A 26373-nucleotide genomic window follows, 5' to 3' on the forward strand; every position below is an offset into this window, starting at 1 on the left:
TTATTATATTAAGTTCATAAAAAAATTATTTATAAAAATTTATTTATCTTTTATATTTCAAACTTTATTTATTTTTTTGTAAAATTGGTATTTAAATTTTAGTTAGTATGATATTTTTAAATAAAATAGCAAAGATAAATATCATGTTACTAGAAGCATAGTAAATGTGACATATGGAAGGGTGAAAATATCATTTAATATAATTTTGTATGACTAAGTATAATTTTTTTTATGATATAATGAAAAGAAAAAAAGTAATATTATATAAAGTAATATAACTAATTATTTAGTTTCTTACGGCCACTAGTGCAGGCATGGTATAAGAAATGAAAGAAATATGGAACATAAAAATATTTCAGAGACGGCTAATTTAGATTTTTATGTAAAAATATAAATCATTCACGCTAATTAAAATTTAATAATCTTATTAACTTTAATTTAGACTCCAGAAGTTATAAATTATTATATAATAATAATATTCAATTACTTATACGGTACTTTATTTTTCATATTTTTTACGTCACATTATTTATTATATCTATACATTTTTTTTCCTTCTTTGTCTCTCTTTTGCTTGATATCACTAAATATGTCAGTTGATAATTAAAGACCTGTTTCTTTCAAAATTTAGAAAGCATCAACTCAAATTTTTCCTCTTCCAAAAGCTTTTTTCCTTTCATAATATAACTTAGAAATAACAAGAATTATGTGCACAAGTATGTTCTACATTATTTTTTGAAATAGAAAGATATTTTTCATGACTCGTTTAAAATGATTTTTTATACAATAAATTTGAATTTTTAGAAAATTAATGTATTTTTCTTTTTTAAAATTGTATTAGAACCGTACTAAAATTGTTAGAAATACAATAAATACTTTTTGAATTGAACACTTTACAGATATGTGTCATACGAGTGTCGGTGTCGGATACGAGTGTTTGAGCTTCATAGTAATGAAGCTCAAATATTTACCAAAGATGTTAGACTTTGTTGGTACTTGTCATCTCCTTCACATCCAAAAATAAAGTGTAGAAAGAATGGTGCTCCTAATTTCAATATCATTGTACCAGAAGCAGTTGCACAGAAGCACAAGGACAGTTTTTAAACGAATAATAGTCATTAAGCAGGTCATAGTCATTGACAAAATTTAACAAGCACAAGAAAACCTTGGTCTCTCATTTTTCTATTCATATCCACACGCACACGAGTTGAGCAACAGTTTCCATCACTTCACTAGAGATTTGAACATGGTCTCACTGATTGATATAAGTTGGATTAAGATGGCACCAAACTTTCCATTTCTCCCTCCATTCGGAAAATGGAGTCCAATTACCTCTAAACAAATAATTCAAGCACACGGCAAAGAAACAAAAGCACCATCATTTTCTACTGGACTAGCAACACCCACCATTCTTAATTAAAGCAACCATTATCCATTTCACCTCTGCATTTCAAATTCTCTAAGAGTTACATCACTAATAAAAATATACACACCACCCTAACCTTTTAGAAGGTCCCACTGCCCACTACAAAAACTTTAAGCCCCACTATAAAAGCTCTTCCATCACGTTCCACTAACCCCCGCCAATTGATACAAAAAGGAAGAGCATATTAAGTGAACTTCGACAATTTCTTTCCCTTTACATGAAATTTATCAAGATGGACTTTGCTTATATTTTGAAGGGCACTGACATCAAACCCTGTCTAGACAAAAGTTGAAAGAACGGCAAAAAGGAAAAGACTATGGCATCCTACTTTTAATGCAAATTGATACGGACCAATGACTAAGACTAAAGGGGGTTTGGAACAGACAAATAACGTGTGGGTCCTAGCAGTATAGGTCAGTCCTTGAGGGAACCACTGGATGGTGCACCTGTGCCTGAGGTCTGTCTATGAAGGAGGATTAGTTTCAGGTTTAACTATACTAGAGGTGTCTGATGGTTGTGACTGGTATATTGCTGATGCCAGTGAGATAGGCATGATGCAGAGTGCTTTTGATTGAAGAAATTGCATAGCAGCCCCAACATTTTCTTCCATAAGTTTAGCTACCTGTCTTTCTGTGCCATCATTTGACCACTTCTCCCAAGCTGGCTGGTTTCTTCCCTCACTGCCTTCTTCCTGATAGATACTGAATTTGATAAATTGGAGAGAAACAAATTTGTGCCAACTAACATTAGTATGAATAATTACCTCGACCGATGATAATGGGATGTCAGTTACTAGTGGTGCCACAGCACCAGCTCCACCCAATCTACTCATGCTCAAAACCTGAAAGCAAGATGAATAGCAATTATTGAAAGTCTACTAGTTCGGATCCTACGAAATGCCTTGTTGTCACTTTCATATTCAAACAGTAAAATGTACTCCCACACATTTTAAGAGAAATCAATGAAATTGGTTACTGTGCTTGTAGAAATTGGCTTTATTATTCATAATCACTAACACTGAAACTCAGATTTTCCACAGGTGGAGAAAAATCCAGTCCACAGTTGACCTGGGCGTTATAGGTAGTTAAAGAAACAATATCACAAAATAGTGTGAAAATCCTGTCAGTTGATCGTATTAATATATTCACTACTCAAATGGAACACAATCCAGGGGCTAATGAGTACTAATCCAGAGTGGCACTTAGGGTTCATAAGCCAGGGTTGAAGGGGAAAGTGGTAAAAAAGGCAAAGCTTAACAGGTTTAACAAAATAAACAACGGATCAAACTAAAAGCTGAGGTTAATTATAAATTGAGACTATTAAGGATAAACATCAAATGAAACAAAAACGTGAAATCCACGCAGATCACAGGAGTTTTAACCTTCACTTGAAGCCTTAAGAACTTGACATAATCCACAATTTCGTCCAGCATGGCAGCTCTATCTGTCTGAACGGATACACAATAATATCAGAAAAAATGGAAAAAAACTAAACTGTAGAGGGTTATGAGAAATAAGGCAGATCACAAGTCAGTAATGAAATCTCTATCATGAAATACCGTATAGTTTAATACTTTAAAAACTCTAGATTTCGAGCACACCTACCTAAACAGAAAAAACACAACTGTTCTCTTTTCTAATCCCTTTGATAGAAGAGTTTGCCTTGATGAATTATATTATAATAAACAAATAAATAGGAACTGTTAAACAGAAAACACGTCAGACATGGCTATCAGGAGATTTTATTTAAAAGCACAGACTCAATGCAAATTGATTTGAGCATTATAAAGGCCAATGTATAGATACCACTTTCTAAACTCAACCCAATAGGTTAGCATTAAATAATTCTTTAAGGAAGATATTAAATATATAACCCAGTGTTTCATATCTATGACTTACTAAAGTAGCTAAACATACATTGATAAGGAAAATAAAAGCAAAATAAAAAGGCATTAATTAAGCATCAATTAAAAATCAACCATCTTTTAATCTATATTCTAGACATTTTTTCTAAAACAAGGAAGAACAAAAACATCCAAAATTAACACTTCATTGCATTCATAAACCACTGAATAATGCACTGTCCAGAGGTCCCTTCAGACTAAATGTAATTCATAGTCTCTTTAGGGAATCACCTTTGAAGGAGGGGGAACAAAGTTCCTAGATATACCAAGAGTAATCACATTTCAATGGATTCAACCATTATATCTCCATAATTATTTTCGTGTAAAAACACCCTATTCTGTAATAGTGTAGAACTGAAAATGGTTTGTGTTCCCAAGTTCTAACATCTAACCAAGTAAATAATGAAAACATCTAACAAGACAAATCACAGAATCAGTCAAACACACTCCTTGAAAATCTCTATTTTTAGCACTCTTTATTTCTTCTAGTAATTGACAGTAAGTATCAAATTTTGCTAACGTTGTACATTTATCCACAAATTAATGGAGTGTGTCATTATAGAGTCTGGTAATGAAACAAAATCCATTACTTATACAAGGACAAAATTTCACAAGTCCTATAGATAAGTATCAAACTACATTCAGATATAAAACTGCATATCCAAGAATACCTTGTTGACACTGGGAACCAGTTCTTGTAAAGCCCTGATTCTTTCAGCTATTCTCTCTCTGCGCAACTGTCATTGAGTGGCAACATGAACAAAAATTAGCAAGTCGTGAAAATAACAAATTTACTTTGTCATTATTTTGAATAATAAGCTCTACTGTATTCTTCAAAATATTCAGTGCCCCCACCCTTTCAGCTATACTGTGTGGATCTGTAGCCTGTCCTCTTCTAGCCCGCACTCTAGGTCGCACTGCTGGTGGATGTGGAGCAATCGGAACAGTAGTTGGCATGGGTTGCCCATGAAAAACCTGCAAAATGGTTATCTATCAGAGAAAAGAAAAGGTACTTGATAACAGTTTTCACCCTAGCACTCCTAAAATCAGAAAAAAAGATATTGAAATTTGGAAGAAGCCAACATTTATACACAATATTAATTGAAACCAAATAAAGCACATCTTATATGATCTAGGTCCAGTTTTCAAAAAAATTCTCCACAAGCATTCATAAGAAAAAGAAGTTTAACCTATAAAAAGCTTATTTTATTTAGCTTCTGCAAAAGCTGACTTCCACTTATGCATAAGCTAATTTAGTTTATGGGAGAAGTTTACTTCAGTTTGGCTTCCTGTCTGTTTCTCTTACAAGTGCTTATATGGAGATGTTTATGAAAGCCTTAAGATGTCAAAAGAATTCAGGAGAAGATGACCCTAAGTACTAATGCCAAGGCCTAAGTAGCCTAATTTCCAGTATGTAATAACCTGAAATGTACAAAAAATTTCAATAATGTTTTCTTTGGTACAGCGGAAAAAATAAGAGGTAGTAGAAGGGGAAAAAAAAAGAGAAAGAGGTCAGAAATTTGTGGAAACAGAGGTGGTTTAGTTAGAAAGAGAATGAAAATGAAGAATTTTTTTTTGTAGTAAAAGCAGCAACAATCAATTGTGCCTTTATTTTTAAACACAATCTCTTCATTTCTGAGAACATAATCAATTATGTTGTCATGAATACAAGGACTGTGTTTGAAAATTTTCTCATTCTTGCGCAGAAACTCATTCTCTTCTATCCAATTTGGATTTTGGAACTTTTCTCTCATTTCCACCCAACCAAACCACCATCATTCCTTCCTTCCTTCCTTTCTCTTTCTTTCCTCACTCCTCCTCTTCTTTCTCATCCAAACTCAGCCTTAAAAGACTTTCAACCGGCGATCACTGATATCACCTAACATTAGACCCTTATCTCACAGTCCATAATTTCTAGCCACAATTCATTCATCTTCAACTTAATTTATTATGTACAAGTCATACCCCAAGCCAAGTATTACCAAGGTTATCCACTCACGAAATAGAGAATTTCAATAAGAGAAGGAAGCCAAAGTTTGTTACCACAATACACTATTTTTTTTTCTCTCACTAAAACCACCCTGCGCAATTTAGTTTCAACTTATGATCATAATATCCCAAAAGAGCGAGAAACTAAAACACACACACATATGTATTAATTCGTAAAATTATAATTTAGGAAAGTTTTACGGCGGAGAAAATAGAAAACAGAAAACGAAAAGATTGTGTTACGTTCTTAGGCCTGGTATCAACGACGTCGTCGCGGAAGCGGTTGCCGCTTCCAGAAGCATCCTCGGGCGAAAGGAAGCCTCCCTTACCTTGGTCCAAGCTGAGGCCCAGCTGGTAGGGCGGCGCGTGGAAGGCAGCGCCGGCAGCGAGGTGGGTGGCGGCGTCGCCGGAGTTGAGCTGGAGCATCATCGGAGAAGCGTCGGCGGGGTCGGCGGAGGCGAAGGTGGGGAGGCCGAGGATTTGGTCGAGGAAGTCGTCGGTGGGAGGTTCGGAAGGGTGATTGGCCATGATGATGAGTTGAGAGGAAGCTAACACGTGAAAGAGAAGAGAGGAATGATGATTTTGTGTCTACATGAGATGCCAGAAGCCAAGGGAATTTTATTTTGGTTTCTTAGTTTGGGCTTTCTCTTTTTCTACTCACTCCTCTGAGTTTGCACCAGAAGTGAGAGAGTTTTGGCTTTATGCGGTTGAACAAATGAATAGATAGATTATGCTCCTGCTTCTTATAAAAGCCACTCACTGTTTTCATTATTTACACTTCTCACACTCCTCTTGTCTTTTCTGCAACCCTTCCCCACTTTAAACCATTACTTTCTTTGCCTTTGCCCAAAGGAATGAATCAACCCTTTTTTTTTGTTCTATTGCTTCTACTATTTCAAAGGGTCTTTTGTTTCAACTCTTTTGCCATAAGAAGAAAGGACACATTACTCATCTTTATCCCTCTCTATATTTTCAACGTTGTATTGTTTCTATATATGTGTTGATCTCTTGTATTTGGTTTCACTATTTTGAGGTTGCTTCATCATTATTCTTGTTTTCGCTCTGTTTCTCCGTAGTTGTCTTGTTACTTAAGCTATAGTGTTCAACATTGGGTCACAATTTGAGTTGTTGTGTTTTGTATTTGCTTATTTGGTTTGGTTCTTCTTCTAGTGCATTTATAATCTTCTTCATGTCATTATTTCCTTTTCTCATTTTTTTTTTTTAATAATCGATTACGTAACTCTATCATCAATTATGATAGATAAATTATATACTAACTTATTTAACAAAATAATTATTTTTCCAAATTATCTGTGATTTATGTGATAGTGAAGGTTAATATATGTTTTTTTTAATATGAGTTAATATTATATGAGAAGGAGTAGAATGTTAATGTGATGTTGTCGAAATACAAGTTTTAACAATTGTAAATAGATATAGATATGGTCACGTGCATGATCAAACTAATATCATTTAACGATGATTAGTTGAGAATGTTAATAAAATTTGTATTTAAAAATAATGAAATATCTTTGAATTATATATTTGTAGTATATTTTGATTAACATTTATTATAATGTAATTTTAGGACGAGATTTTATGTATTTGGGTAGTGGTATGAGTCTAATTAGAGTGATGTAATAATAATATTGAATGTATGGTTTATTTTTATAATATATAATTTATTTTTATAATGTAAAATTATGTACATGATTTTGTGCATGACTAGTACCCTAACATGCCGAGTTAGCTTGTAATTTATATTAAAATTGAAGGGTTGATACTTTAAGTTGTTTAGTAAGGAAAACTTAATAAATAAAAAATAAAATACAAAGTAATGAAAAGGACAAAAAGAAGGGAGAGGAGTCTCACAAAGCTGAAAGAAATGTTACTCCTGACATTTTCATTTGGAACAATTTTAGATTATGGTCATTACTTTAGTATACATGATCAAATGGTAAAATATATACCTGTTTATTCATCAAGAAAAAATGTTCAACTAAAAGTCATGAATTTTTCATTTTTTGCTTACTTGTTTTTCTTTTAATTTCAGCAGTACCTATTTTTTTAGGGATTGAATCAAATTGTTTCACATGAAGGTAGACCTATGAATTTATTTAATAGTAGGTCTATAAGTATATTAATAGTATATATATATATATGTATGAAAGTTTAAAAAAGTAGTAGTGAAATCCATATCTTATAAAGTGCAAGAAAAAAAAAGATAAAACTTTCCTCTCCCATATTCAATGAAAAAAGAAAACGCAATAGTGAAAAATCTTCAGTATAGAAAGGCTACTTTATTTTTTTTATATAAAAAAAGAATTTTTGAGGACAGAGTATCTTTGATATTACAATATGTTATTTTATCATTTTTTTTTTAAAATAAACAAGATTTTCTTCCATCAAATTAAACAGCTTAAAGTGAGTGTTGGAAAGAGTGTTTACGCGGGCAACTAGCTTCTTTCAGTAGCTTCGTTCCACTGTCCTTACACATACGGATCTACAATTTACATACAAAGATTAAAGGTTATATATTATCTTCTTTACAATTTTATCAGCGTCTCGTCAAAATTATTAATAGTGCTTTTTCTTACCAAAATTAATAATATTTGCAAAATTTATTTATATTTAAAATTACGAGTTTGCTTTTATACTTTTAAATGAGATACTTTTCTAAAGATATTTGTTATTAACCAATTTAGTTTTAGATATTTATTATCAATGTTATCGTATCTAATCGATGTACTAAATAGCATAAAGTTAATATTAATTATATATGGAAATAAGTAATGGTCTAAATTCTTTTATTTTTCTTCTTAGTCATTTCTCTAAGACACAAAATAGAGAATTTAATACATTATTTTCAATGATAATTTCAAATCAAATATTGTAAGTTTTTTTAAAAATTTGCAATATAGAATTAAACCTAAGTCGATTCTCAAATTTCACGTATAGGTTGTATTCAATCTTTAGTATTTTTTTTTCTTACAAATTAAATTTGGAGGTTTAATTGGTGATTTTTTTTTCTTGGAATTCAGTATTTTCTCTTTAGTGATTTATGATAACTATCATTGTTATTAAGCATGCTAAAGAGACTGATTATAGACGTTTGTGTCTACTGATTATATCTTAGTTTGCCTTATTTTTTTTCTTCTAGACATCTCATTCCTTAGTCTATTTTCGGTAGATGGAATACATGTTTGTCCTTTTGTAAAAATATTAAGTTTAAAGTATATTCTTAGAAAGAACAATCACTATGCTAATAAACTTGTTTCTTTAATATGGAGTAATATACTTGAATATGTTTGGTAAAACAATATGTCATCTAATATCTCTTTAGATTTTTTCACAATAAGAATTTTTATTTTATTTTCTGGGATGTATTTGGTCTAATCTTTTCATATTTATTTGTTATGTTTCATGTCACATGCCACATATAAGTGATGAAGTTTGAGGTATCAGTTATAATAAGAACAAATTTGTTATGTTTCATGTCACATGCCACATACAAGTGATGAAATTGGAGGTATCAGTTATAACAAGAACAAGTTTCACCAGTGTTATAAAGTAGAAAAAAACATAAATAAAAGATAGAAGATGAAAGGTCAATATAAAATAGCACCTAACATATATATATATATATATATATAAATTACTTCCTTAAGTATTGTCTTAATTTAAGAATTTGCTAAAAATATTTTTCACATGTAAGAATTTAGATGAACAATATGTTTTTAATATTATTCTCATCTTAGAAATTACATCCTTTGACAACAGGCTTTTAGGTATAGACGATCAAGAACTCGATAATTTGATTATCGAACTATGACTTATAAACAATAAATGAGTCTATTTGTATAAATAAAATTTGAAAATATTTATTTGTATAAATTTAAAAAGAAAGTTTGTTTCAAAAAGAATTATGAAGACATTTAGAACAAATAAATAAAATACAATAAAGTAAATTCTACCAGTTTTTAAAATTATTTCTTTTCTCTTCTAACCATTCTCTCGTCCCCGTCCTTTTTGCTCCATTTAACAAAACAGCATAATAGTGAATATAGATTTCATACACAGATATAACTTTACTTCAATTGAAAGTGTCTTATTATTTAAATCATAAAAAAAATATACTTTCGGTACCATGACAAAACTTATTAACATCCAAATCATTGCAAAACAAATTATGTCAATAACTAATATCACTTGATAAAAAAGAACATTTTAGTAACTGATTTCTACTTCTCTCTATTTTTATATATCAAATTCCAATATCTAAGAACTCACTTTCACCATCGAAATACTTTAATCTCTTAACTTTTAAGTTCTAAAAATTAAATTATCAACTATTTTAAAGCTCAAATTTAAATTTATCATTTTAAACTTCAAGGACCAAGCAATACCCTGCCTGAAGCCAGAATTAAGGTCTTCTGAACACACCTTTAATAGAAGCTTAATGCATCCTCAACCATACAGCAAACACCAGACAACAGAAAACTTAATACAAATAGTTTGTCACAACCTCGTTTATTCGTTAGGGGGACTGGTTCGAGGGTTTCATTGTATTTTCTTGGGAAAAGTAGGGGTGTGTGTGGGTGTCCGAGAGAAACCAGTTCAAATCAGAAAAAAATAAACTCAGACAGATTTTCTAGCCTGAACTAGAAAAGAAAATTCAAGAATCAATATCTTTAAAATATAAGTACACCCTATTATTTTGCATTTAATAATGAGACAAACTTTAACATTTACAGATTTTAAGGTACTATGTTTATGTAGGATTACCAAATCAATCATATTTGACTTGGTTTTGGGGCTGCGAAAAGAATACCTTTGCGTTATGAGCTACCTCTGCCTCCAAAATTGCTTCTAGAACTATGTCAGATCCTTTCACATCATCTGTTAATGGAATAACAAAACTTGTTTCATATCAGATATCGTTCTAAAACAAACAGATTCCCATCAATCATTGAGACAAGACAAAAAAACTATCAGGCATTCATAAAGAAGAAAAAGGAAAAGCAATTTGCAATTTTCACAATGAAATAGGATAACATTTTCTATAATATCCTAGCCTATGCCAAATGTGCCATAGTATAAAAATGAATGAAGCTCGCAAACAATCTTTACTTCCGGGGGTCTTCGAGCAAACCAAATATAGTCCAAATGAAAAGAGTTTACAGATTAACAAAATCATATCTGAAAACGTCACAGTGTGTGTAATGTGTAAAAAGAAGCTACATATTTTAGTGCCTTTACATATGCCTGTATGGCTGGCATACATAGATAGGAAGCCAAAAACATCACATGACCAATGATCACAATATATAGTGCACAAACTGTAAACATAAAAATACCAAGTAAAAAATTCTGTAATCGTCCAACTCATTAGAAAATCTTGATAAGAAAAGCCAACAAAACAAAAAATATCATACCCCCTCGATTTGGTAACAGTCCAGCGCTTTCAGCAGAAATGGGTAAGACAGTAGTAAGCTGCAGGTTGTCATCTATCTTCTCCACTTTAGGACTACTTGCTGACAACTCATTCTTTATGGCAGGAGATTCTGCCAATCTGGCATAAATGGTTGCTTGATTTTGCATATTACATGAATTAGATGACACTGGAGTTGAATCCTGGAAATATATATAGACATGTAAGCACACTCAGTTTCTATACCAGTATATAATTGTATCATTTTGTGGGTTAGGTCCATAAACCTTGATAACAGTGGGTTTCAAGTGATTCTCCCCAGAATCTTCTGGTTTGCTATTGTCTATATTATCAACAAAAGATAACAGGATTAAACAAAATCTCAGCAGCTGCATCTGTAAAAGTTTATAATGCTACTACACTCCAAAACAAATCTTGTAAATAATACCTTTTGGCACAGATGTCTGGTCAGGATTATCCACAAAACTCCTCGTCAAAGGGCCAGGATTTATGATTGATATTGTTCGAATTTCATGACGAATAGCATCTAGCTGAGCCATTGTGTCTTGCAGTTCCTTATGAACCTAAGACAAAATAGGCAAATACAATTAAAAGTAGTTTTTCATCAGAACCAAGTCCTAGCAATGGACAAAGATTCCTCAATGAAGCATAGATATTTCGCTAACTTTTATGTTCATATTTGCATTATTGTCCAAGAAATTCAAAGTAAACCATATGTTGTTAAGATTATACAATGCCAAATCGTCTTTTCTCCAATTAAACAGAAGACATTTACAATCAATATTATGACTTTGGTGTGTGTTTGGTTTTCTGTGGAGAAAGTGCTTAATGTGTATTTACCTGGAAGCAACTAGGTATTGCCTTCATGCAACAAAAACACACACAATCTATAAAACCCCAATGAAACTAACTCATGTGGGTTTTATAATACTGATGGTAAGTTGGAAAATGGAAATACCTGGCGAGCTTGGGATTGTTGCATAACATTTTCAAACTGGCCACGAGCCAATTGTACATATCCAATAGCTCTACCAGCAAGTCTACCTGCTGTTCTGGATATGATTGGTAAATCCTTTGGACCTATCACACATAACAATTCACATTTGTACTATAAATAATATAAAACTTTGCACATGATAAACAGACGTAAGAATAGCATGACCCAACCTATCACAGCAGCAGTGGCTCCAAGCAACAACAAGATTTCTCCATATGAAAAGCCCAGCATTGCTCACTGTCTTCTTCAAGAAAAACTGAATTCATTCGAAACCCTAAAGAGTTCAATCAAAGGAAAAATTGGAAAGTTGAATTGCTAACTAACCTGAAAACATAAATTGAAAATAATAGAATTAGCATGACATTGTTACTGTTTCAGTGCTTCCCACAAGAGAGTTAGATGATGAATGAACATTGGTAAAAGAAAAGACGAAGAAGAAACACCTTGGGGAATTAATTTGTCTACCCAGCAGAATAACAAATCTGGGAATTAAACAGCCCACAGCCCACCAGATCAATTGGGCTTTCTTTCATATATTTTCTTTTTACACTCCCGTCTGACTAAGTTCACTCTACCCTTTCAGACACATATTTTTTTACCTTCCTTTATACAAAATGTTTCATTATTAAGTTTATTGGAAATAATTAGTTACTAAAAAGAGACAAGGAAACAAGTTACTAACGAATGAATTAATACTTAAAGAACTCATTTTTTTATTCAATTTGGTAGAAGATACAAATACTTGGAGAAAATTGTTGCAATAATGAAATGCAGAATAGAGTAACTTTTAAATTTTATAAATTAAAGGTCTTAATATTCAGTTTGGTTGAGGTAAATAAATTTTTTGTTCAACAAAATTATGTTCAATGAAAGCTTCTAGGAATATTTTGATTTCACCTGTTTGTAGGGTAAAGCTTAAGTAAAAAAAAATTAGAATTCACAAAAATTATAAAAGAGGATATCCAAGGAAGATATTTGTAAAGCTCTTTTGGGTAACAATTTGAAGCAGTTGCACGTTATATGTTAAAATTGTTCAAAATTTATTTAATTTATTAATTTCAGACCAGTAAAAAATATTATTTTATTTATTAAAATAAGAAATATTAGTATGTACAATAATTAAATTTAAATTAAAATTGTGATTTTTTTTAAGTTTTTTAATTTTTCTTCCATTAAAATAAAATTAAGTATAACTTATTTATTAATGATGTGATAACGTAAGGACCATAAATTTATAAGCAATTCTTTGAGGATATGAAGCAATTCTAATTTTTATTATTAATAAATAGTTTTTAAATTGATATTTAATTAGCTATTAAGATTTTTGGTTATTAAATTTAAAATATAAATATTTGGTAGTTAAAATCTTGATAACTAATTAGATATAATTCAGAAATTATTTATTAATAATAGAAATTAATTTAAAAATTAATAATTTTTTTAGATTTTAAAATAATATCTAATTTAGTTAATAAAGTAATTAATTATTTTTAGTTTTTAAAATTAATTTTTATTTAATGAATTTATATGGAATTAATATACTTGTATTTATTACTCAAGGCCATCTTTATAATATTCTTAGAATATGTATTGTTTCAATTTCACTTTGTAATTGTTTGCGTGCTTTGAGATATGGACACAATAAGTATATATATATATATATATATATATATATATATATATATATATATATTTATTTATTTATTATGTGTATCATATATCACATAATATGGTTGTGGAAGATATACACCACTGAGTTTGTACACCTTCGATGGGATTCTATCAAGAATGTATCAACTTGACATACATAATCGACTAGAACATATTAAAAAAAAATTGAAGTTGTAATCAATTTGTTATTTTCATTATGTAACTTTTATTATTTTAATTAATATATTCCGCTAATTATATTTATTTTTTAATTTCGTATTGGGAAACAAATTTTACTTAATAATAATGTACAAAATTCTTATTTTTTAAAAAGTCACTAATTTGTAAATAAAATAAATAATTAATAAAATATAAGGATGTAAAGTTTTTTTGTGGGCTATATTTGAAGCAACTTTGGACAATTGCACTATTTTATATTTAATGGTTAAAGTTGCTTGTAGTGACAAAATAAACAAAGTAGAAATGAAGTGTGTGTATATATATATATATATATATATATATATATATATATATATATATATATATATATATATGAGTTTATTAGTGACAACTTTGATGAGTTACTTACTCCATAATAATGCTCATGCTCTTTGAAGTTTAGGTTGTTACTTTTTTAAAACAAGTGGTTTGTTTTTTTAAGTAGTATGACATGTGAATCATTAGGATGAACTAAGTGATAAAAAGTTTGATTAATTAGATGATAGCATAAGATAAAGGCTTTGAAAGCATTAAAGGAACTGGAATGATACTTCCAACCAAGTTTAAAGTCAACTCTTATAAGATGAATAGTTTGCCATATTTGTATTATATTTTTGTTAGATTTTGTTTGTTGTTTCTAGGTTTGTGTTTTTTAAAAAAATTAATTAATTAATTGTAACATTTAAGGAATGTCTCTAATCCTTATAAAAAAACAGGCAAAGTTTTCAAAATACATGTAAAATTTATACCCATTCCTAAAATAAACACATGTATCTTGACTCCAAATGTAATAGCAATACAATAATATATAGGACAAATTGTTTTGTTTTCTGAGTAAGATGAATTTATACTAAAAAAATAGAATGGTTAAATGTTCATCTGGTTTGATTCAACTGCCAACCTTCAGTGGAAGAGCTTAGGAAACAATACGCAGAATGTTTCAATGAGATCAAAACCCCCACTAGTAGCCTCCCCTAGTGTTTGAATTGGTCCATGTGATATTGTTATGGATTTCACATGTATTGTTTGATTCCCCTCTTCTTCCATTCTCTATTTCCTACAAAATTACATTTAAGAATATGTCCCAGCTTTCACCAAGGAATAATTAACATTATACTAAACCCTAAATCCTAATATAAGAAATAATCAACTAAATACTTGGGTAAAATATTAACTTATTCGTTAATAAAATTTTGTGTTTTTTTTTTTATATATACTCTGTTTATTTAGATCATCAAAAATTATTTTTGATTTTTGCTTCTGAATTTTTTTGTGCGTTTTTGACCATCATGGAGTTATTTTTTTTTTTGCTTTTTACCAAAATGGTGTCCGTTTAAAAAAATTACAATTTTGGGGCAAGTCATGCCAATTTGGCACAATTTCATATGCATAACTCGTCCCAATTTGACACGATTTTGCCATGTCAAACTAAAGTCGTGCCAACTTGGTACGACTTCTGCCACATCATATTTTTATTTTATTTTTAAAAAACTTATTGTTTATATATTGGGTAGTAAGTTATGTAATGTTAAAAATTAATTTGATGCATAATTTTATAAGAGTGTTAGTTTTAAGAAACAAAAACTTGAATAATCGTGTATGGATCATGTTTGACGGTAATGTAATACAATAACTTGATTATTTGATTAATTAAAAAATGAAGAAAATTGTTATTGAATTTGGAAATAAATAGAGTTCTTCGTGGAGAGTGATGATCAAGATATCAAATTAATTTTTAACATTACGTAACTTACTACCCAATATATAAACAATAAAATTTAAAAACATAAAAAAATTATGACGTGACAGAAGTCGTGCATGGTAGAAGTCGTGCCAAGTTAACACGACTTGCCCAAATTTGTAATTTTTTTTAAACGAACCCCATTTTGATAAAAAAAATAAAAAAATAACCCATGATGGTAAAAAAAACTTTTTTTGTTTTAAGTGAAAATTCTTTTATGCTAGAAGTTGGCGATTGTTCTCCATCTCTAAATATAATTAACCCACTTGTTATTTTAAAATGGTTTAGAAGATAATAAGATGGGAAGGTGATTAGAGAGGGTGATTGACCATAAATATAGTAGTCTTGTGTTGTTGAGCAGTTATTTTCCATTTCCATTTGCTATATGAATAACACAAATTAATTAATAATAAAACCCACTCCAATCCGATTCTCCAAATCCACCAGGCTGTACACACTTGTATTATGAAAAATATTACAGGGTGGACTATCCAGTTTTCATGTTGCAAGTAAGAAAATAAATAAATAAAAATACAAAAAGTGTCCATTTTAAGGTAGAAATAAATAAATAATATTATTAGTATAAAATATTTGTAGGGTATGAATAGTTTATATAAATGGTTTATAGAGAGGAAGGGTTCTTCTTCCCCAACAAGATGGCTGCACCTTCAATCTCAAACATGTTCATTTCCTTCAACAAACCGCACCAACTTACCTTCCCATTAGGACACTCCAAATTCCAAACACCTTTCAGACGAACCCAGAACTCAATAAAACTAGCCACAGGTGAGAAGTCCTCAACTTCCACCGTGAGAGAGCAAGAGCATGAGGAAGCAACAACGCTTCACACGCACACAAGCAACTACAAACCCAAGCTAGAGGACCACCTGGAACGCCTCCCCGAAGCCTGGCGCCAAATCCAAGGTGAGAGCGACTGGGCCGGGCTTCTGGAGCCCATGGACCCTCTCTTGCGGATGGAAACCATCCGCTACGGCGACATGGCCCAGGCCTGCTACGACGCCTTCGACTTCGACCCCTTCTCCAAGTACTGCGGCAGCTGCAGGTTCACGCCCCGCAACTTCTTCTCCTCCCTCGAAATGCCCCTCGTCGGCTACACCGTCACGCGCTACCTCTACGCAACGGCCAACATCAACCTCCCCAACTTCTTCAAGCACTCGCGCTGGTCCAAGATGTGGAGCAAGAACGCCAATTGGGCGGGGTACGTCGCCGTTTCTGACCACGCCATGACCACCCGTCTCGGCCGACGCGACATCACCATCGCCTGGCGCGGCACCGTCACCTGCCTCGAGTGGGTGGCGGACCTCATGGACTTCCTCAAACCAATCTCGTCAAACGGGATCCCGTGTCCCGATCAGACGGTGAAGGTAGAATCAGGGTTTCTAGAACTTTACACAGATAAAGAAGAGAGTTGCAGTTACTGCAAGTTCTCCGCGCGGGAACAGGTTTTGACGGAGGTGAAGAGATTGCTGGAGATTTATAGAGACGAGGAAGTGAGCATCACAATCACTGGGCATAGTTTGGGGAGTGCGTTGGCGATTTTGAGCGCCTATGACATTGCGGAGACGGGAGCGAATACTATGAGGGATGGTAGGGGTGTGGGGGTTACGGTGATGTCGTTTTCCGGGCCGCGGGTGGGGAACGTGAGGTTTAAGGAGAGGTTGGAGAGGCTGGGGGTGAAGGTGTTGAGGGTGGTGAACAAGCATGACGTGGTGCCCAAGGCTCCCGGATTGTTTTTTAACGAGCAGTTGCCGGCGGCGGTGATGAAGGTGGCGGAGGGGCTGCCGTGGAGCTACTCGCACGTTGGGGTGGAGCTGGCGCTGGACCACAAGAAATCGCCGTTCCTGAACCCCAATGGTGATGCAGTATGCGCCCATAACTTGGAAGCTCTTCTGCATCTTCTCGACGGGTCAGTTTCAACTTTCAACTACTTTCATTTCTTTTGACCTTCTCTCCACTGCATGCATTTACGTGTATCTAAATGTTATTTTTTTAAATCAACTAACTATAATTATTAAACTCTGTAGTGCATTAGTTGAATGCAATTTTTAATTATCCAATTAAAATCCATATATAAATTTTTTTTAAACCATAAAGTCAAACTACAAAGTATTGTATTAGTTTCAATTTCACATTACGCTTAAATAAAATAAAATAAAATCGTGCAATATATATATGTTTTTTAATGATATATTATCGAAAGGAAAAGAGAGAGAAAAAAAGTTGTGTTGTCAGTTGAACATAGAATGGTATATAGTTGGCAATGGGACGAAATGAAAAGTGAAGAAAGGTAGATGAGAGATCAGCTGTTTAATCATGTTCGTCTCCGTTAAATCTAGGTCAAAATTTATTGTTATGATGCAGGTTAGGGAAGAATTTCAACATCACAAACTAAATTTTTAAAGTTCCTGTTTGCGTCGGCTCATGCATTGTTGTTGTAGATCAAAATGTGAGGATTTATGTAGTTTGTTTTCAATGAATTAAAAAAGAATTGTAAGAATAGAAGAGAGATCAGCTTTCATTTATTAAAGCGTGATATTTAAGAGGAAAAATAATAAATATAATTTTTAATATATATTTTTTTTATTTTGAAATATAACCTTTTCATATTTATTTATTTTTCTTTAAAATTGATTTTTATTGTAATAGTGATATAAATATATAATGCTGATAAAAAAAATATAAATATATAATGCTGATAAAAAAATATAAATATATAATATTTTTAAAGAAAATGAAAAACACATTTTGTAAAGAAGAATAAATAACATAATATATTAGTTGCAAGTTAGTTGCTATTAGGTGAGATAGTAATAGATTGTAGTGTGCATTGATTATTTTAACATGCAATAACTCATCACGATAAGAGCAACCTAATATATAATGGTAGAGACACTTATTAAAATAGTGATTTGGTGGAGGGAAAGGGATAGATTGGTATTGTAAGGATTCAATATTTGAATTAATCAGTGAAGCATCGTCCTCAACATTTTTTTGTCTTCATAGATATGTACAGTGGTAATAAAATAGATGGAAGATAAGAATCATAAATTAGTAAGTAAATAGTGGCATTGGCACGTCAAGAGTTTTTCCCAGTCAATATAATTTGTTGCCATTGGTGTTTATATTACTAGTTATAGTTGTTTGGTCAAACCTAAGAAACCACGTATTCTTACAGCCATAAAAATATTAGAAAAAATGATGTTGAGCAGAAGTGTTTTTGAAGAATTGAAAAGATAATTAAAGATGATGATGATGATGATGAATTTGCAGATACCATGGAAAGGGTGAAAGGTTCGTGCTAGCGAGTGGAAGAGATCCTGCTCTGGTGAACAAGGGATGTGACTTCTTGAAAGACCATCACATGATTCCACCAAACTGGAGACAAGATGCGAACAAGGGTATGATCAGAAGCAATGGACGGTGGATGCAGCCTGAACGACCAAAGCTTCAGGTTCACCCTCAAGATATGCATCACCATCTCACCCAACTCGGTCTCACTTCATCTCATACCTGAACATTATTAATGCTTCCAACAACATTCTGCTATGTGCCTGCATCATCATTAACAATTAATCTGCATAAAATTATCATTGTAAAACTGTAACTCAGCTTATTGCTATGTAAGTAAATATAAGTATTAAATAATAGTTTATATTTTTAAATTATTTATATATGAATTAAATTTCATATGAAAAAAATATAATTGAAATGTGTTATACATTATTTAATCATTCTAAATATATAAACATATATAAGATAATTAATTATTACATAATAAAGTATTATATAAACATATACAAAATAATTAAATATGACATAATAAATTATTATTATAATTTAATTTAATTTAATATATAAATTCAAAAAATTTAAACTATAGGTGTGTAATTACTTGGAAAAAAAGTTTGTAGTTACATACCAATATATCTTAAAATTAAAAATAATCATTTATAGTTTTTTCCTATTACTTGGCATGGGAATTGTGTCGAATACTAAATCATATACTTTAACTTGGTCAGATGCAAGAAGGATTATGAAGAAAATATTTCTCTCATTAGCTTTGTAAAACATTTGCTAAGGAATAATTAGTTGCTAAATTAAAATATTATTATCTGGACTTTATAATGGATTGGCGACAAAATATTTCTCTGACGACTTAACTACAAAATTGCCATCAAATGAATAACTCTAGTTAAATTAAATTCTAGAATTTAGAGATGAATTTGCAAGGAAATAAAAGTTTTACTGTGTATGTCATGCCTCTAGCAAATTCATCGCTAATGTGAGAAATGAAAATGTTATTTAGTTATGATTTACACTTGAACAACTTAAGATTATGTTTACTTATTTCATGTTATGATTGGATGTTTTTAATATCGTGTTTAAATATTTTTAATATATTTTGTTTAGGTGATTTAAGACTGAAAAAAATTAGTTTTGTAAAGGTAAAAATAATTTTTTTAGAATGTGATACCATGTCTAAACATAAAATATGGTTGTTGATAAATAAAATATGGCCAAAATGGATAGAAAAACTGTTAATACATAAATTAATATTTAAATAATGATCCAGAAATTAATAAAATAATCACGTGTTAAATCTGATCTCATAAAGGTTGAATTACAACATTGTTATGTGGTGATGGAGTTTGACAATGATCAAAGATTATTGCACTCATAATTATTTTAGTGTGAGGATGATTAATGCTGTTGACGAAGGGTGACAACCTCCTGAAACTAGAGAGGTTCCAGAGGTTGCAGAGGAAGAAGAAGTGCAGTGTTTGAGGAAGTAGTTGAGAGGCACCTATATCTAATAACGATGATCATGAAGATTTAGACAATGATAGAGGAAAAACATCATACCCATATAGAGATTGCAAATATAGAGATGAAAAACGTCATGTAAATTAGAAAAGAGAATTATTATTCATGCTGATCATTGTTTTTTGTCTCAATTCCCACTTACAGAAAGACTTTTAAAATGAAACTCTCTAACGGAATTTTCTCTTATTTTTGTACGTGAAGGGACTGGCAAAGGAAAAATGATTTAAATTACAAAATGGAAAAAAATGGCAACGAAAATTTCACTCTCCTTTTGCGGGGTCGATTCAATATTGGATGTACTATGCTGAAAACTCAGTTGCTGAAGATCGTCCTGAATTTCTTCCAACAATTTGACAATCACGATAATTTCAGTGACAACCAGCCTGGTTAAGAATCAGATCAAAGACAACTAACCCTGTCAGTTACTGAAATCACATCATTTCGTAATTTTTTTGTCCACGTGTGATATGGCACCACTGCACAAACAAAATACTAATATCTACTGACATTAAAATAGTGAAGTCCTAACTCACCATTAAAAAAAATTAACTCAGTACGTGCCTACGAAAAATATGTATTCTTTTAAGAAACAGAAATTCATTGATACCTTGAGTCACCGACTGGTTTTTCTTAAGTATAACAATTAAGCAGAGCACAATTGTTAAACTCCTGCTGCAGCTTTTACGTCAGAACCCGACTTTCCCTGGTATTAAACAGAACAACCATTACTCATACGGCAAGTTTATTATAGAAATTTACAAAACTAGCAATTCGAAATTGTTAGAAGAGCACGCATCATCAATGTTGAAAATTACAGACTTTAAAAGCCCAAATGAATGTCATATTGCCAGACCTAGGAGGGGAATACAACAGCCAGACTTTGGATTCGATAGTCAGTCGTGCATGGAAAAAACAGGGCAGCCCCAGCTATGTTTTATTGTTATTTTTCATAAATGTACTGTCCTTCAATTCTAAAGATCAAAGTATGGTTGATGTATTATTCATTACCACTTAAATCACTTAAGTATTCATTTTGTTGACCAAAATGCATGACCTTCTGGACAAGAAATCAATGAAACACAAGCTGAGAATCTTCTACTTACCTCAGATGATTGACTCTTTCTAATCTTCCTAGTAGGAGTCCTCATGGTAACAAATTCCTCAGCTGCACTTGGGTGAACGCCTACAGTGGCATCAAACTCAGCCTTGGTCAAGCCCGCTTTAATAGCAATTGCAAACCCCTGGGCATCAAGCAAATGCATATCAAGTGAATTGAAATTTCACGTATAACAAAGCAATACAGAGCAGCTGTAGCAACAAAGACCTGTATAATTTCAGGAGCATCTTCTCCACACATATGCAAACCCACAACTTGATTTGTTTTTGCAGAGACTAATAACTTCATAAACGCCCGGTCTGGAAGCCCAGAGAGAGTAGCTTTCAGCGGCCTAAAATTTGCAGTGAAGATGTCAATATCTCCATATTGCTGTACAGCCTGGAAAATCACAAAAAAAATCATAAAACATTAATCTGCACAACTGATTAAAATATGCACAAGGCCTTTTGCATGTATGAGAATCAGACACCACATAATTCTCTCACCTGTTCTTCAGTGAGACCAACTTGTCCAATTGGTGGTTGAGAAAATACAGCGGAAGGAACAGCTCTAGATAAAGAGGAAAGAAACAGAATCAGTTGGGAAGGTATGAATTTACTAAAACACCAGCAGTGTAAAAGCTACCAAGATTAGCTTCCGATATTATGTGCGCATTCAGGAATGAGTGATTCTTTACATTATGGAAACGGAAAGCTAGAGCATAATGTATGCACTAGTAAATTACTGAAGAGAGGATTTACTAGCAAGACAGTGTTTGGCATTTTTCTTTTTAACAGTTTCTCTATTATTAACTATTGGGTGAAATTCTATTTGGTTGGGTCCCAACAAATAGAAAGTATGCTAAGGAACGAAAATTTCAAACTGTTTGAAATACAATAAAGATTTTCGTTTCTTCACCTTTGCTGAACTACTCAAGCTCTATCCTCAATATTTACAAATAAGTTAACGGAATTCAAAGTAGTTTGACCTTTTAACAAATGGTTTCATTAATTCCATCAGAAATGTAATTCAGATACATTGTCAATTACTTCTTTTATAATCAAAGATTTATGAACAAGCTTTAAAACAAATAAAAATATTTCAAAATTGTAATGTGCAAGATTGGCAGAATAGATACCCATGATTCAATAGTAGGATTTTCTATAATGACATTCTCTGTGAACAGTCCCAGACCAGCTATATATATGAAGGCTATATATGAATTTCTTGCAATTCTAACACTGGTTTCTTAAAATATATCAGCAAATCTTGAAGATTCAAAATAGTAGAATATGGAGTCTTTTAGCACGTGTTGAAGGTTAATAATTACACTATATAACTGGCTAAATTGACATCTCAAAGAAATGTTTTCTGAAGTCCAGCGGGCAGGATATTTCATTGTGTTTTTAACATTAAAAAGTAAGCAGTTAAAATGATTATCCCAGGATTGAATAGCAATAAATGGACAGATTATATTTAATAGGTATGAAGCAATAGTAATAATACAAAAAGTCAAGCTATGTTTTATACAAACTTTATAAGCAATCGATATTGTCACAGGACTACTTTTACACACTATTCAGTTTTTTTACCAATTATTATCAATGATATTTTGTTTAAAAAATCCATCTGAGCTCCAGCATATTGCAAATAAATACCTAAAAACATGATGCATAATGTATATAATACCTATAATCAGGTTTTGTTGGGTTATCCTGAAACAGTGTTTTCACCAATGCCCCTCCCTCCATCAAAGCAACTGGGGTCAGATTTATTCTGTTTGTAACATCTCCAACTGCCCAAATTGAAGGAACTGATGTTTGAGAGTATTCATCAACCTGGGGCGAAGAGTGAGACCAGATTTAGGAAGTATAAGTAAGACCAAAATCATATGAATATACACTAAATAGAACAAATGATAAAGCTTAAATTACCTCTATTGCTCCATCTTTAGCTAGTTTCACACCAGCAGTCTCCAGCCCTAAGTTCTGCAGTGAAATTGCAGTTGATAAATATATTCACTATGCTTTTGTCTCTTTCTGTTCAATGTATAGAAATAAGATGTTTGCAAAGTAAAAAATTTAAATATTAAATTTGAAACATGTAACGTAACCCTTAAGAAAACAGGGCCAACTAAGGAGCAAGGGCAAATAAACCGGAGTTCAGAAGTTCCCAACCTTTAATAAAGACAGAAACTAGCATGCAGCAATTATTCAAAGAAAATTAAGCACATAACTTGGGGAAAATATTGGCACATAATAGACTAAAACAATAGTTAAAAAAAACTACTTCTATTGATCTATTCAATAATGTTAAGTTGTTAACATGATTTTCAAATTGAAAGTCAATATTGGCAAGGTCCATCAAATTCCTCACCTCTAAATCATTTTCTAATCTAAAATATATTGGCACATATTTGGATTTCAAACAGGTAGCTACAGAAAAGTAAAACTATATAATTGAAAATAATACCTTAGTATTAGGTCTTCGTCCAGTAGCAAACATAATATGTGAGAAACCGTCCACTGTACCTTTGTTGGTTTTTAAAGAGAATGTACCATCAGCTGACTTTGTGATAGCTTGGGGAGACTCCTCGTTATGGAATTCAATACCTCTCAGAGACATTTGTTCTGTAATAAAATCTCTTATCTGCGGACATAGTTTGCAATTTGAATGAGATAGTTTATTAAGCAGTAACAATTCTCCAATTATATCATTCATGATTGCATACCTCTTCGTCAAATCCCCTCAGAACCTTCTTTTGCCGTATAAAGACATGAACCTCGCTTTGCAAACCATTAAAGATACCAGCAAACTCCAAGGCAATGTAACCACCACCAACAATAGCTATTTTCCCAGGTTTTGATGGTAAATCAAGGGCAATATCTGAATCTATTGCATATTCCTTCCCAGGAATATCAGGAATGAAGGGGCGACCTCCGACAGCAACTAAAATGTGTTTGGCTGAATATTGCTTCCCATTAACATCAACCGTGTGAGAATCTATAATCTGTGGGTTCCAAAAGCAATATCACCATAAAATATAAACAAAATCTTCATTTTTTGATTAATATCTAGAAAGCTATTAAGTACTTCAACAAAGCCATAGCATTATCCTACCTTTCCATGGCCTTCGATCAGCTTGACTCCAGCATTGTTCAAGATATTTTTGTAGATGCCAGTAAGACGCTGCAACTCAGCATTTTTATTAGCTATCAAACTACTCCAATCATGCTTGGGCTCACTGCCATATCTCCAGCCAAAACCATTACTTTCTTCAAATTCATGAGCAAATTTTGATGCATAAACCAGCAACTTCTTTGGCACGCATCCTCGTATTACACACCTACAAGGAGAAGACAAAGGAAACATAAAAAGAAGCATTTGAATTCTTTTACAAAGGAACTAAAACTGAATACAATCAATGAATACAGTGAGAAGGCCATAATACAGGGAAAATTGACTAAATAGCTAACTTGTAAACATTTATTCATATAAAAACCACCACAGGTTGAGTTCAAGGCTCAGTCATTATTACGCTATCATAAAGATAATAAGCCGGCTTTGATAATTTTTTCAACAAGCAATTGTAGAATAAAAATAAAATGAGGTAAGTTTCTCCAATTAGTTAAAACTAGCTATATGCAATACTTCAAATAAGCTTTTGAAGAAGTTAACGCATAGGACTTCTACAAATAAGATTATGTAAGCTAATATGAGAGTAGCTTAATACATTTATTTATTTTCCTTATTATATTATCTATACAAGTGATTGTTTTTATTAGGTTTAATTAATAATCTGTTCATCATAGTTACAAAAAAAATCTTTTAGTATCCATACTCAAAGTATCTTTTTTTAATACCTACACTTAGTATTTTAAATCCCTTGTAAAATTTGAGGACTAAAAGAGGTTAAAGTGATATATGAGCATTTAAATATTTGTATTACGTTGCATGAAAAAAGCCAAATAAATATCCAATAGTGTGACTTATCAAAAGAGCTTGGTTAGCCCGAAATCAACGAATTCCTATCCTCCACAACAAGAAACCCTAGTTTAACAAATCGAAATTGTGAAAACTGAGGGAAAACGAGAATCTCACGTTCCGCCGACTCCTCCGGTGGTTTCGGAAGAGACGGTTGAGAAAGGAAGCTCGCAGATGGCAACAGAAGCACCGTTATTGGCGGCAAAGCGAGCAGCTCGAACGCCACCACTGCCGGCTCCGATGGTGAAGAGGTCGAAGTCGTAGTGGGTGGCGACAGCATCGGCTCCGTTTTGGGATTGGGCGCGCACGGTGAAGGTGCAGCGGCGCGTGGAGATTGAGATTAGGGATTTGGAAAGAGAGCGAGGGAGAAAGGAAGAGCGAGAAAATGGAATCGTCTTGGTGAAGAAGAGCGTATTCCGAGAGAGCGTATTCAGAGAGAGCGATGGCGAGAAAGAGAACGACGTTGCCATTGCTTTGTATTTCTGTTTTTTTCACTTCTTCTCTGTCTATGCAATTTTACTTCTCCCAGTATTACTTTATACTCTTCTTCTCACTTTTTAAATACAAAACCCTAAATAATATTCAATAAATAATATTATAATTATATGCCAATTAAATAAATTCATTATTCAAATATTTGTTTATCACAAAACTAAAGAAATAAGAAGGTGCAGTTCTCTTCCAAAAAAAATGTCATATTTAAAATACTATCATATTTGATTTTATAAGCTGCAAGAATTATTTTCAATAACTTTAAAATTAAAAAAATAAAATCAAAATTTTCATATTTATAAGGATTAATAAGTTAATTAAATTTCTATTTTATTAATTTATTCAAACCTATCTATTGATATTAACTTAGATTCTAACTCCTACAGAAAGAAAAACTGAGATTATAATAATGTTAATATAGGGTGTGAAATTATAATTATTTTTAATATATTATTATAAGTTCACATGGATTAAGGTACTGCTCAATAAATAAATCGGTGTGTGTGAATTATTTTAAATTTTGTAAGATGAGCCCAATCTTTACATATAAAAAAAATCTTTATGTAAATATATTGAATG

At 31.9% G+C, this 26373-nt stretch overlaps 4 protein-coding genes across 10 annotated transcripts; 1 reads left to right on the top strand and 3 right to left on the bottom strand.

The window, feature by feature from the left end:
- Window positions 1–1409: 1409 nt before the first annotated feature.
- LOC137829791 (transcription factor UNE12-like) lies at window positions 1410–6112 on the bottom strand. Its single transcript, XM_068636706.1, has 6 exons — window positions 5562–6112; window positions 4185–4304; window positions 4001–4066; window positions 2808–2873; window positions 2190–2267; window positions 1410–2117 (listed from the first exon to the last, which is right to left on the bottom strand). Exons 1-6 carry the CDS (start codon window positions 5844–5846, stop codon window positions 1890–1892), a joined length of 843 nt encoding a protein of 280 aa, XP_068492807.1. The 5' UTR covers window positions 5847–6112; the 3' UTR covers window positions 1410–1889.
- Window positions 6113–9980: 3868 nt separating this feature from the next.
- LOC137829779 (uncharacterized) lies at window positions 9981–12238 on the bottom strand. Of its 7 annotated transcripts, none has more exons than XM_068636686.1 (7): window positions 12138–12238; window positions 11938–12041; window positions 11729–11850; window positions 11198–11333; window positions 11037–11092; window positions 10754–10952; window positions 9981–10217 (listed from the first exon to the last, which is right to left on the bottom strand). In XM_068636686.1, the coding sequence occupies exons 2-7, from the start codon at window positions 11996–11998 to the stop codon at window positions 10108–10110; spliced, it is 684 nt and encodes a 227-aa protein (XP_068492787.1). In that variant the 5' UTR covers window positions 11999–12041; window positions 12138–12238; the 3' UTR covers window positions 9981–10107. The 7 variants fall into 7 exon arrangements, with proteins under 7 accessions (XP_068492787.1, XP_068492784.1, XP_068492789.1 ...); XM_068636683.1 differs by having other exon boundaries at window positions 11938–12008; window positions 12092–12216; XM_068636688.1 differs by having other exon boundaries at window positions 11938–12023; window positions 12138–12213.
- A 3578-nt stretch (window positions 12239–15816) lies between these two features.
- LOC137829793 (phospholipase A1-Igamma1, chloroplastic-like) lies at window positions 15817–19063 on the top strand. Its single transcript, XM_068636708.1, has 2 exons — window positions 15817–17304; window positions 18669–19063. The coding sequence occupies exons 1-2, from the start codon at window positions 15995–15997 to the stop codon at window positions 18910–18912; spliced, it is 1554 nt and encodes a 517-aa protein (XP_068492809.1). The 5' UTR covers window positions 15817–15994; the 3' UTR covers window positions 18913–19063.
- A 1238-nt stretch (window positions 19064–20301) lies between these two features.
- LOC137829792 (glutathione reductase, chloroplastic) lies at window positions 20302–25850 on the bottom strand. The gene is made up of 11 exons (XM_068636707.1): window positions 25420–25850; window positions 24439–24664; window positions 24050–24328; window positions 23791–23967; window positions 23253–23306; window positions 23008–23156; window positions 21825–21888; window positions 21547–21717; window positions 21326–21463; window positions 20830–20925; window positions 20302–20605 (listed from the first exon to the last, which is right to left on the bottom strand). The coding sequence occupies exons 1-10, from the start codon at window positions 25770–25772 to the stop codon at window positions 20884–20886; spliced, it is 1653 nt and encodes a 550-aa protein (XP_068492808.1). The 5' UTR covers window positions 25773–25850; the 3' UTR covers window positions 20302–20605; window positions 20830–20883.
- Between the last annotated feature and the right edge of the window lie 523 nt (window positions 25851–26373).

The sequence above is a fragment of the Phaseolus vulgaris genome, chromosome 7 (assembly GCF_000499845.2).
Source record: "Phaseolus vulgaris cultivar G19833 chromosome 7, P. vulgaris v2.0, whole genome shotgun sequence".
In the NCBI taxonomy this organism is placed as follows: Eukaryota; Viridiplantae; Streptophyta; class Magnoliopsida; order Fabales; family Fabaceae; genus Phaseolus; species Phaseolus vulgaris.